Here is a 12,723-nt window from a genome sequence, read left to right on the forward strand (position 1 = left end):
AGTTAGTCAGTGTTGCTTTCTAAAACCTGCCTTTTTTGGGGGCTCAGTTCAGCTCTATTTTTAGGATGTTTTCCACTGGGAGAAAGAAGGAGCATGGAGCAGGGGAAGGATGCCAGCTCTGCTTTGCCAGCCCCAAGTTGCTCCACTGCATACGTCAGCAGCCACGAGTGCAGTCGGGTCTTGCTCCACGGCGCCTGTCCCCTACTTTCTCAATGTGGCTCCTTCGTGCATCACCAGGGCACACTTTTCCATACTCAGCAGAAGAGATGGTCTGGTTCCAGTTTCTGTTCTCCCCAGTTTAGCAATCTCAAGTGACCTGACTTGGAAGCTTCCTGTCAGCCTCATGTGGGGTGTGTGTGTGTGTGTGTGTGTGTGTGTGTGTGTGTGTGTGTGCATGCGTGCGTGTGCGTGCACATACTCACGTGCATGTTAGGGGGATGTCGGATCTGCCGAGGAAGCCAAGAGGTGGAAACCAAATTGCAGAGCTGTCAAGAGTGGAAGAAACCCACTCAGACACAGAGTCACCCACCTGGGGTGGACCTGGACAGTTTACAAATGCTAATTTTTATTTTATTTCACGGAGAACAATGGGAATCATTGATCTTTGCCATTCAAGAAGTGGAAGAGATGCTTAAAGACCATCTGGAAACCTCATCAGCTGATAGGAGAACAAAGGTCCAGACCACGTACAGATAGGTCAGGACCAGGGTCTGGGCTCCAGTCTCCCAGGCCATAACTCCAACACCCACACCACAGTTTCTTCCTTGTCCTCTCATTCCTTCTGGCCAAGGTTGGGAACTGCAATAAACTCAGATCATAATGGTTGGTTGATTATTTAACCTAAAATGGGTTTTTTTCTTTGGTGTGGTACTGAAAATTTAACCCAGGCCTTTACACATGCTAGGCAAGTGCTCTCCCACTGGGCTATATCTCCAGTCACCAACTTTTTAAAAAATTTATTTTGAGACATGTTCTAAGTTGCCTAGGCTGACCTTGAACTTATGATCCTTCTGTCTTAGACTTGCACATATCTGGGATTACAGGCATGCTAGACCATGCCAGAGTTGCTTGTGTGTATGTGTGCGTGTGTATGTGTGGTGTTGAGGTGTATTGAATCCAGGGCCTCAGGCATGCCAGGCAAGCACTCTACCACTGAACCACAGCCACAGCCCCTAGAATTGCTTTTTGTTGTAGTAATTTTGGGTCCCTGGCTTATTTTGGTATTTCCTCTAGATCTAATGGTATCACTCAACAGTGATCTCTCTTTAGATCCCAACTCTTTAAACATCATGAAGCAAATTCACTCTTTAGCGAATAGCATAGTCTCTGCCATCTGCTGTGAGAAAAGTCTTTCTGCCATCTTAAAATCAAGGCGTGCTCCTTAACATGCAGAATGCAGGTTTGATGGGAATGTGATGCCGCTTGCAGATACTTGAGGGTGAATATCTGCTGTTAGAAGGGGCATAGGCATATTCTGTTTTTCACGGTTTTTGTTTGTTTGTTTGTTTGTTTGTACTGAGGAGTGAACCCAGGGGTGCTTCATCACTGAGCACATCCTCAGCTCTTTTTTTTTTTGTATTTTATTTCATTTTACTTTTTTAAATTTAAAAACAGAGTCTCACTGAATTGCTTAGGGCTTTGCTAAGTTGCTGAAGCTGACTTTGAACTCACAATCCTGCTACCTCAGCCTCCTGAGCCACTGGTATTATAGGCAAGCACCATCACACCAGGTCACGGGCATATTCTGTATCCAGCAGCAGAGGGAGAAGGAAGTGGGGGAAATTCCAGGAAGATCAATGTCTTTCTATCCAGTGGTGCTGTCTAATAATAGAGCCGAAGTTCACAGGGGGCTGGGGGATGGGGTTGGAGGAGAGATGGGGGAACTCTGGGTCATTATGGCTGTCCTGTTGGTTGCCTCTGGTCCTAAGCATCTGTCTGCCCTCTTTAAGCACCATGAGTGACGACTGAGAGATAATTTGTCTTACCAGTGAATAAACGGTGATGCCAGGAAACATCTAACTGGTCCCCCTTCCACAGACCCATATACAATTTATCTACTGATGCCCTTAGAAACCTTTTCACCTGGTGAAGGTCATGGAGCCCTTTTCTTATGGAAAAGGTGGATTTCTGCTCTGGCTTCTTTTCCGTCCATGACTTGGGAGAAGACCTCAGACAGGAGACATCTGAGTGTGGTCTGGCGATTAGTTGTGTTAAGCTACCCTAGAATAAGTCTTTAACTAGAGCTGTCATATCAGTTTATATGGGTCTTACCACATTTCTGGATTTTTCTTCAATTTCTCTTTATGTTATCTTTGGGTTTACAGAATATTACTGCTGAGAAACTTCTCTGGCAAGAAACAAAGCCATTTGTCATATTTCACTGAAAAATCAAGATTAAGTGTCAACGAGAGAGCTAGCAAGGCCCTCAGTCTTGCCTTTCTGGGTAGCTGGCCATATCTGCTTGAGGTCACTTTGGTCCAGCATCTGGTCCTCAGGTTTTCCTATTTAGAAGTTGGATTTTGATAGTGCACACAGATATAGTTCAGCTTAGGGAAGCTGAGTCACAAACCAATCTGGTTAGGAGAATGATATAAGTATTCATCTGTTTTCTGTTACTCAGACGAAGTAGCTGAATCTGGGTAGCTTTATAAGAAGAGAGGTTCATTTGGCTCATAGTTCTTGTCCAGGGTCAAGGGACTGCACCTGGTGACCAAGAAAGTGCAAAATGTCACATGGCAAGGGGAAAGGAGTGGGCGTGCACGTGTTTTGTGTTTATGTGTGTGTTTCCCCTCTTGGTCTCTTCTTTTTCTTTGGTACTGTGGATTGAAACCAGGGGCACTCTACTATTGAGCCCTTTTAGTTTTTATTTTGAGACAGGGTTCTATGAAGTTGCTTAAGGCCTTGCTAAGTTGCTGAGGCTGGTCTTGAATTTATGATCCTCTTGCCTCAGCCTCCTGAGTTGCTGGGATTACAGGCATGCACCACTGCGATCAGCAAATTAGGACTTCTGAAAACCTCTGAGAAATATAGGAGCCCCTCCTGATTCAGGTCTTCAATTTCCTCAGTTTCATTTACCTGAAAATAGTCAAGGAAAAAATTCTAGAAATAAATAATTCATAAGTTTTATATATTTTGTAGTAAATAGTATGTTGTTACAATTGTTCTTTTTTATTATGTTATTATTGTTACTTTCTTCCTGTGCCCAATTTTTAAATTAGACTTTCTCATAGGTGTGTACCTATAGAAAAAAAATACAGTCTATAGACAGTTTGGCACTCTCTGAAGAGTGTCAGATGTGTCTAAAGAGACACATCCACTGGGGTCTTTCCTCTATGGGTAAGTGGTGATTGCTGTATACAAGGAGACTAAGGCTGCCTCCACATTTTTTTTTTCTGTTTTAATGGTGCTTCATCATTAAAATGAATGCCATTTCTTTTCATAAAACTGTCATTTCTTGTTAAATGGACCTTAGTATACTTGTAAAGCATGTGCTGTTCCTACATCACATCTGGAAGGTTCTGCAGATGTGACTGCTAAAGCATACAGGTGCATGAGTCTCTCTGAGAGCCCAGGTTGCGCTTTCACGTGAAAAACACTTGACACTGAAACATTATTTGGAAATTTTAAGTTATTAATCTTTGTGATTGCTTCTTTTCTTATTGGTGTGTTATAATTATACCTATTAGTGGGATTCATTATGTCATGTGTAGGTTCTTAAGATGATTCTTATTTGTACATTTTAAATGAATATCTAATTCAGAGACTATTTTAGTCAGCTGTTTTGCTGCCATGACTAAAAGATCTGACAAGAACAATTGTTAGAGAAAATTTTATTTTGGGGCTCACAGTTTCAGAGTTTTCAGTTCATAGACAGCTGACTCCATTCCTCAGGGTTCAAGGTGAGGCTGAACATCATGGCAGGAGAGTGTGGTGGAGGGAAGCAGCTCACATGATGATCAGGAAGCAGAGAGACTCCACTCGCCAGATACAAAATATGTACCTCAAAGGCATGCCCCCAATGACCCACCTCCTCCAGCCATACCCCACCCACCTTCAGTTACCACTCAGTTGATCCCCAGCAAGGGATTAAGTCACCGATTGGGTTAAAGCTCTCATAATCCAATCATTTCTCCTCTAAACCTTCTTGCATTGTCTCATGCGTGAGCTTTTGGGGGACACCTCACATTCATACCATAACAGACTACCACCTAAAACTCTCGGATCCAAAATTTTGCTGTTAGCCTTGTCATTGGGAAGGAGATTGAGCATTCTAGTAGGAAAGTGATTATATTGGAAGTAACTTGAAAGAAAACCAAACTAGCTGAAGATTTTGTTATTCCTCAGCTTATCGTCTATGTGACCATAGGATATTTATTTAATGTTTCTGAGTCTCAGTTTCAACTCTAAGGAAGAAAGGCAGGGGTGTGTATGTATGTGTATATGTGCACGTGTGCGTTGAGGAGACACTGACATTCAAAAGTGAATTCAGATAAGGCACGTAACTTGCTTGCCTTGGTTGCTGTGGTCCAGCTGGGGCTCAGTGAATTCTTGTTGCATATAAAATGAGAGATCTTGACTTTGGGTTCCACATGCCCTCAGACTCAGTAAGGAAAAACTGAAGAACAAAGGAATGTGCATGAAATTCCCAGGCGACCTGCCTTCAGTTCAGTGAATTTAACATCCTGCATGGACTCTGGCCTGCATTTGGTGCATTCTTCCCTTTTCCCTCCCTGAGTTCTCACCTGATCCACGGACGTTTCTTCCTTTGTTCTTCAGCTATAAGCTCTTGGGCACAGGGACTCTTTCTTTGTAACAGTTCATGTGAAGCTTGGTTTAACACCAGGATGATGTCTCTCTGAGCACCTCTTTCTGTCCCCTGGCTGGACCCATGCTAACTGAGATTCCTTCTGTAGTTTCTTCCTTGCAGGTTCTGAGACACAACTACAGCTTGTGAGTGTCTAGTAACTGCTGGCTGCCCACGGTAGTTAACCATTTTTGAGACACCTTTCACCCCAGGGGAAAGAGGCTTAGCCTGAATTTCTCAGAAGCCTCTGCTGAATTCTTTGACGGTCTCTTTGTCTTAAGCTTGCCCACTGGGGACAGGACACAAACCTTCTGCTATTTTCCCAAAGATCTATGCAAAGTTGAGAAATAGAAACCACCCTCATTAAAACACAGCTGAAGCTTTATTCTCTTTTTCCATGGGTACAGGATTCATGCAAATTCCATGTGTACATGTATGTGTCATTTTTGCAAGAAACAATGGTGTTGTCAACAAATGCAGATCACTATGGAGTTCTTGACCATCTTCCTGCCAAATCTTTCCCCCTCAATGCCCAAATCTATACAACCTATGCATTTTTTTTTCCAGAATTTGAGCAAACTGAGATATCTCGCTGATCTAAAAGTTTTTTTGAAAGTCAACTTTTTGTTTTAAAACAACTACGGACTTGCAGGAAGTTGCAAAACAGTACATAGAGTACTTGTACATGAACCTTTCACCTGCTTCCTCCAATGGTGACATATTATGTAACTGTAGTAAAACATGGAAACCAGTTAACTGATGTTGGTATAACACTGCTAACTAGATTACAGGACATCTGATTTTGAAAAAGCATGACGATTTTGAAGTCACAATATAGTACATTTTAACAAAAATGACTCTCATGTCTCGATATTGGGTAGGGAACCGTGTCTGGACTCTAACACCCTCTTGAAGCAGTAGGGAAGTGTGATGCTGGATATGAAACACTAACAGGTAGCTTTAGGAGCATGATCCCAAGCTCAGAAGGGTCCTTCAAAGAAGGAAAAGTCCATACCAGGTGGAGTAACATGCACTGGGCAGAGAGAATTGGAAACTTGGGTTTGGTGGGACATAGATGGCACAATTTGAGTTGATTCACCCAGAGCAGGTCTATGGCTATTGTGAACTCTTTGCATCTCAGTGAGACAGTGAAGTCTACTTGATTGGAGAAAAAAGTAATGACATGTGTAGAAAAGAAATGAATTCTTTTTTTTTTTTTATTGTAAACAAATGGGATACATGTTGTTTCTCTGCTTGTACATGGCATAAAGGCATACCATTTGTGTAATCATAAATTTACATAGAGTAATGTTGTTTGATTCATTCTGTTATTTTTTCCCTTCCCCCCACCCCTCCCACCCCTCTTTACCCTCCATACAGTACTTCCTTCCTCCATACTTGCCCCCCTCCCTAACCCTAACTCTAACCCTAACACTAACCCTTCCCTCCCCCCCATTATGTGTCATCCTCCACTTATTAGCGATATTATTCGTCCTTTGGCTTTTTGAGATTGGCTTATCTCACTTAGCATGATATTCTCCAATTTCATCCATTTGCCTGCAAATGCCATAATTTTATCATTCTTTATGGCTGAGTAATATTCCATTGTATATATATATATATATACCACAGTTTCTTTATCCACTCATCAATTGAAGGGCATCTAGGTTGGTTCCACAGTCTGGCTATTGTGAATTGAGCAGCTATGAACATTGATGTGGCTGTGTCTCTGTAGTATGCTGATTTTAAGTCCTTTGGGTATAGGCCAAGGAGTGGGATAGCTGGGTCAAATGGAGGGTCCATTCCAAGTTTTCTAAGGAATCTCCACACTGCTTTCCAGAGTGGCTGCACTAATTTGCAGCCCCACCAGCAATGTATGAGTGTACCTTTCTCCCCACATCCTCGCCAACACCTGTTGTTGCTCGTATTCTTGATAATCGCCATTCTAATTGGGGTGAGATGGAATCTTAGGGTGGTTTTGATTTGCATTTCTCTTATTACTAGAGATGTTGAACATTTTTCCATATGTTTGTTGATTGCTTGTAGATCTTCTTCTGTGAAGTATCTATTCATTTCCTTAGCCCATTTGTCGACTGGATTATTTGAATTCTTGGAGTAAAGTTTTTTGAGTTCTTTATAGATTCTGGAGATTAGTGCTCTATCTGAAGTATGATTGGCAAAGATATTCTCCCATTCTGTAGGCTCTTTCTTCGCATTGCTGATAGTTTCCTTTGCTGAGAGAAAGCTTTTTAGTTTGAATCTATCCCAGTGGTTGATTCTAGCTTTTATTTCTTGTGCTATGGGAGTCCTGTTAAGGAAGTCTGATCCTAGACCAACAAGGTGAAGATTTGGACCTACTTTTTCTTCTATAATCTGCAGGGTCTCTGGTCTGATTCCGAGGTCCTTAATCCATTTTGAGTTTAGTTTTAAAAATAGATGTTACTTTTTAGAACAGTTTTAGGTTCATTGCAAGATCAATTCCCATCTCTGCACCTCTGTAGGCACAACTGTAGTTGGAGTCTTACAGTCAGTAGCCTTTTCAGATTGGCTTTTTTTGTTTAGTGGTATGTATTTAAGGCTTCTCCAGGTCTTTCTGTGGATCATTTCTTTTTAGCACTGAGTCATACGCCATTGTTTAGAGGTACCATAGTTTGTTCATTAACCTAACAAGGGATATCTGGATTGCTTCCATGTTTTGGCAGGTACGAATAAAGTTGCTAGAAGCTCATGAATCGGTGTTTTTTTTTTTTTTTAATTTGTTCTAATTAGCTATACATGACAGTAGAATACACTTTGATACATCACGTATAGATGGAGTATAATTTCTCATTCTTCTGGTTGTACATGATGTAGAATCCCACCAGTTGTATAGTTATATATGTACATAGGGTAGTAATGTTTGATTCATTCTACTATCCTTTCTACCCCTAACATGAATTGTTTTTTAAATCTCCTGTGTGACACTGTTTTGGTAGTCTTGAGTCTCTATTCTCATTCATATATGAGTCACAAATATTTTATTAAAAAAAATCCCCCTCCCCCTCTTTGGATGGGTGGTGATAGAAGGGTTTGGTTTTGCTGTTTATGTGGTGTCTCAGATTCATTCTCTCATCCATGGGATTTTTCAGTGGCGCAAATAATGACACTTTGTGTCTAATTAGCAACTTCTGATTGCTCACAGCCTGCCACAGCTTGTTACCTCTCTTTCTCCCTGGGGAAGAGGTAGACACTGGCATGGTTTAAATGTTTAAATCTAGCTAGTTGGTGCAGGATCATGCACATGATGTCACTTACTGCTGTTATAATCATGTCTGGGAGTGCTGGTAAGGGTTAGATGACACTGGCCAGCAGCAGAAACTAGGAGTAAAGGTCACAGGGGGAAACTACCTCCATGTCCTTTCTCTAAGGGTGAACCTAGCTCAGTGAATTCAGCTCTGCAAGCACCCCACCAAGCACTTGGTAGCGTTTTAAGTAATTGCCCTGCTAATGTCTTGTCTACACAATGACGGTCTTTCTCTGCCCTTTGCTTCCAAACAGCTTAATTGTTCTGTGTGAGATCATCCAAATCACTGTCAGATCTTCCCCCGCTTGAGGATTCCTCTCAGCACCCTGGGTTAGGGTGAGTCTATAATGAATCCCCCAGGAGGGGACAGCTATCTGCTGTCTGTGTCAAGTAGAGGAAACCCACTCCCCAAACAAACCTTGTTCCTGACTGGCTTTCTCCCTTAATCTTTGATCTGATTTCCTGACTTCTCTAATGTCCAAACCTTCGTTTATTCCTTCACATGAAGCAAGGGGCTTTGACTAGATTGTCTTGAAGACCTTATGGCTTAAATAGGGTCAAGGTTCATGACTCAGAATCGAAGAGAAATCCTGTCTACCCTGGCACTTGGAGTTGTTCTGGCTGTAAAAATATCATGTAGTAGAGAAATGGTTTCAATCTTGGCAGCCTTTTCCCACAGGCTGCATTTGTAGCATCTACCCAGTTTGGGGACTTGGGAGTTGGTGGAGCCCTGGAGGGCCACATTTGAGAAGACAGAGGTCCATCAGCAGAACTAGGTAAAGAGTTAGGCTGTCTAAATCAGCAAACTCCAAAAAGTAAATTCTTGGAATATAGTTGTAGTTGGTTTGCTTATGAGCAGTTTTGTAGTGAAGCAATATTCTCTCCCATGAGGTCTCTCGTTTATTCAGGCCAGTAAAGGCTGCATACATTTCAAACTGGCCATTAAAAACACCCTCAAGTGTGAATTTGTCCTTGTCCCTCATGCACTTTCAGTTTGCACTTACCTATGCCAAGCAGCAGGGGGATTAAATTGACTTCTGTTTGCTTGCTGCATATCTGGTGCAGGAGGTGACTGGGGAGGAACCAGTCTTTGTTCTGGAGGTCCACAGCTTTACTGACACACAGGCAGGGAAAGTGCTCTATCTGCAGTGCTCAGCAGGGATCTCTGGGGATGTCAACTGTCTAGTGCCCTGATTGCCAACCCTGGTCAGATGCTGTTATCTAGGTCAAGAGATTAAAGAAGTGACTCTTCTAGCGCAGATCCCCACCCTTGCTTCCCCTGAGCTGAAACCAATATCGTGTTCAAAATCTTGGAAGGTGAAAGAATGCCACCTGGTCCACTTACCTGGCCTATAGGTATGTGCAAAATCCCTAGTGGGCAAGTAGCAGGCGAGCAGGTGCAGATCGTTGCCCTGCGCTCCCTGCAGGGGTGCAACTCTCCTCGCCCGCAGCCTAACACCCTCCCTGACCCCTGCAAACCCTAATGCCCGGAATGCTTCCCCGTAGCGCTGGCACTTGCTGACTTGTTTTCCCCTTTGGGTCAGCCCACTCTTATTTCGGGAGTGGAGTGGGGCTCTCCTCTCCCTTGGGAATTCTAAGGTGTCACCTCTGGCATTTGCTCCCACTGCAGAAAAACAAGTCCAAATGTAATGCATCGGGTTTCTGAACAGCTGCCCAAGCGCGGAAATCAGACAGTCAGCAAAGTTATGTGGGGAGCTGGGGCTCTAGGGAGGGCGGCGCGCCAGGGCGGGGTGCGGGAGTGGGGGTCGGAATCGGGAGGCCCCGGGGACACGGGCCAGGTGGGTGACTGTGGGCGCTCAGGGCCCCTCCGGGCGGACCCGGATGCTGGAGAGGGCGGAGGCCCGGGCGGGGCGGGAGAGTGGGGCGGGAGCAGCTGTGCCCGCCGCCAGGGAGCGGGCGCCCTCCCAGCCGAGCATGCAGGACGTGAGCGACGTGTGGCAGCCTCTGCGCAGACTTTTCCACTGCACTGTGGGTTTCAGCGAGCGCCGCCTTCTTCCCTCCAATCACAGCCCAGCCTCTGCGCGAAGTGTGCACCCCTCCGCAAGGCAGGGCTAAGCTTCTGTGCCGAGACTTCGCTTGCTAAAGTCAAGTCATTCATGTCGTGCCCCTGTTAGGGCGGAGGTTCCCACCCAGAGCACCCCAGATCTTCACTGCACGGCCTCTGGTGTAACTACGGGCTGTCATTTATCGCGAGCCAATGCAAACTGTGAGGACCAATAAAGCATGGCACGGACATATCAAAATGTGGTGAGGGAAGGCTATATGGTGTACAGGAATACACGGTATAAATTTTGAGTTTGCATTACCAAGGTGTTGCCTCTCAATAGTTATTCCGGAGTTTATAGTCAGGTAATGGATTACAGGTAGGAATGGGGTCCAGTTTTATTTACTACTCCGAGAGAGCGCCCAGAAGACCGGGCTGCAGGAGTTGACATCGCACTAGACAGTGCACCACGTTGCTCCTATCCTCCCAGCACAGTTCAGGTGAGGGGCCGGAATTATTCAGGTCTCCTTAAGGGGTAACGAGAAAGGTCTAACAAGGTAAAGAGCCAACCAGGACTCCGCGTTCTTGGACACAGGACTAGACAGCCGGAGCAGGGCTTGCTGCTGTCGCCCGCCCGCAGGGAGCGCCACTAGGCCGCCTCCTAGCTCGCCTATCCTCCTCCCACGTGAAAGGGGGCTGGGACGCAAAGAATGCGGCCCGCCCAGAGCTGACGTGAGCCTTGCTGCCGGCCCGGATACTTTAAAAGGCCCGGCGGTGCGTGTGGCATCCTGGTAGAGCTGGAGAGGAGGCGAGCGGGCTTGCTGGGCAGCTTGATCGCGGCTGTCACTGCGCCCGAGCATCCCCGGGCTTTCCAGAGCAGACAAGCCGGCCGTGCTGGCAGCCACAGCCCTGCGCCCCTCGCAGAGCCCGCGGATCCCCGTTCGGGCTAGCGTCCAGGACTTAGCACAAAGCACGTTTCCCAAAGCAGCACAGCGAGCGCCCGATCGCGCGCCGGCGCACGCACCCCTACTCTCCTTTGTTCCCGGGGTCGGCGGCCGCCCTTCTCCCCACGTCGGAATCTCCTCCCGGGGTGGCGGGCCGCCGAGTGCAGCTGCGAAGATGCCCTTGGAGCTGACACAGAGCCGGGTGCAGAAGATATGGGTGCCCGTCGACCACCGGCCCTCGTTGCCCAGATGTGAGTGCAGCTGCGCGGGGGCCAGGCTGCAGATTGCGCCGCGTGCAGGGCCAGGCCATTGTGTGCGCCCGCTTTGTGCTGGTGCCCCTCTGCGGGAAGCGCGCTCGTGCGGGCGCGGCCGGCGGGGCGGGGGCGGCGGCAGGCTGCGCCTCCGGGGCTGGACGGCGGGGGCGCTGTGGTCCCGGAAACGGCGAGCGCGCCCAGGCCCCGGCTGCGAGAGCCCGAGGCGGCGAAAAGCGTGCGCCTCGGGGACGCCGCAGAGGCTGGTCCGCGCGCTCCGCGCCGCGCCGGCACCAGCGGCTCACTGCGGCAGGGGCGCGGCGGGCAGCGCTTTCGCTCCTCTCCCTACTTTCCTCTCTGCATTTCCATCTCCTCTCTCCCTTGCTATACATTTCTGTCTCCTTTTCCATCTGCTCGCCCTCTTTTTACCCTCACACAAACTTGTCTTCTCTTCGCTCTCGATTCCTACCTCCCACTCCCTTGTCTCTACATTGCCATCCCTCCCCCACTTTCCACGACGACTTCAGGAGCCCCCAGACTGGGGGCAACAGCCATCCGGAACCAAGCCTGTAGCTCCTGCTTTGGGGAGGGTCTGTAGATTGGCGACTGCGCGGTTGGCAGCGTTTTACACGTGCACACACGCTCCCCCGATCTCGGAATTTGCTGGCAGTTCGCCTTCCTGCCACGCCAGACGCCCTGGGTAAACGATTTGGAGGTTCCCTTGGGCTCCATCTCTAGCTGCAGAGAGCCGCCTCTCTGGCGGCAGAATGGCAGTTGAAATGGCTCTGAGGCGTTGTTGCCCTTCCAGGTAAGGCACCCAGAAAAGTCCAACAGGTGCAGAGGGGCCAGTGCGTGCTGGGCGTTTTGCTTAGGCCAGAGAGGTAACGGTGGGGTCCAGGTGCAAATGCTGGTGGCTTTCGGTCATCTGAGGGCACCTGAGTTCCAGGCTGCCACGTTTCTTAGGATGGCCACCACTGACAGTGACAGCTCACTTGGAGGTTTGCCGCGTCTGAGTCACGACTTCTCTACCCAAGCCCTGCCCCCAGCGGGTGGCGCTGGCCCAACCAGCAGGTCCCTTCTGTTGAACCTGAGGGTTTGGGGGAAGCCCTCAGGTATCATCCTGCTCTCTCTTTCTGGCCAAGATAGCCAGGAGAGGTTGGCAGGCTTCTCTTTCGTTTCTCAGCCCTTTCAGGTGCATTCACTAATCTGGGGCTGTCTGAGGTCTTTATTGGCTTTCTGTAAAAATACCCCAAGGAGATATTACCAGGGCCAGATACAGAAACAAGTCCTGCCCCTTTTGGACTTTTGAATACAATAACTATCATCTATAGGGTACTTAGTAACTGTAATTGGCCACACAAAACATGGGCTGTTTTTCTATATCCATGTAGGTCCAGGTGATGGTATGTATGCATACACACACGCTCTCTGGGATG

General features: G+C 47.0%; 1 protein-coding gene across 8 annotated transcripts in view; it reads left to right on the forward strand.

The window, feature by feature from the left end:
* The window catches only part of PFKFB3 (6-phosphofructo-2-kinase/fructose-2,6-biphosphatase 3), a 76,741-nt gene that overhangs the window by 39,285 nt on the left and 24,733 nt on the right, over positions 1-12,723 (forward strand). For 2 of the 8 annotated variants that reach the window (XM_079107558.1, XM_079107559.1), the window contains exon 1: positions 10,927-11,287. The exons of 5 other annotated variants lie outside the window; for them this stretch is intronic. In XM_079107558.1, coding sequence (XP_078963684.1) covers positions 11,212-11,287 — 76 coding nt within the window. In that variant the 5' untranslated portion in view covers positions 10,927-11,211. Of the gene's footprint in view, positions 1-10,926; positions 11,288-12,723 lie in introns of those variants that run through there. One more of the 8 variants, XM_079107557.1, reaches the window with a different exon arrangement.

This window comes from Sciurus vulgaris (assembly GCF_902686455.1).
Source record: "Sciurus vulgaris genome assembly, chromosome: 12".
NCBI classification, from domain to species: Eukaryota; Metazoa; Chordata; class Mammalia; order Rodentia; family Sciuridae; genus Sciurus; species Sciurus vulgaris.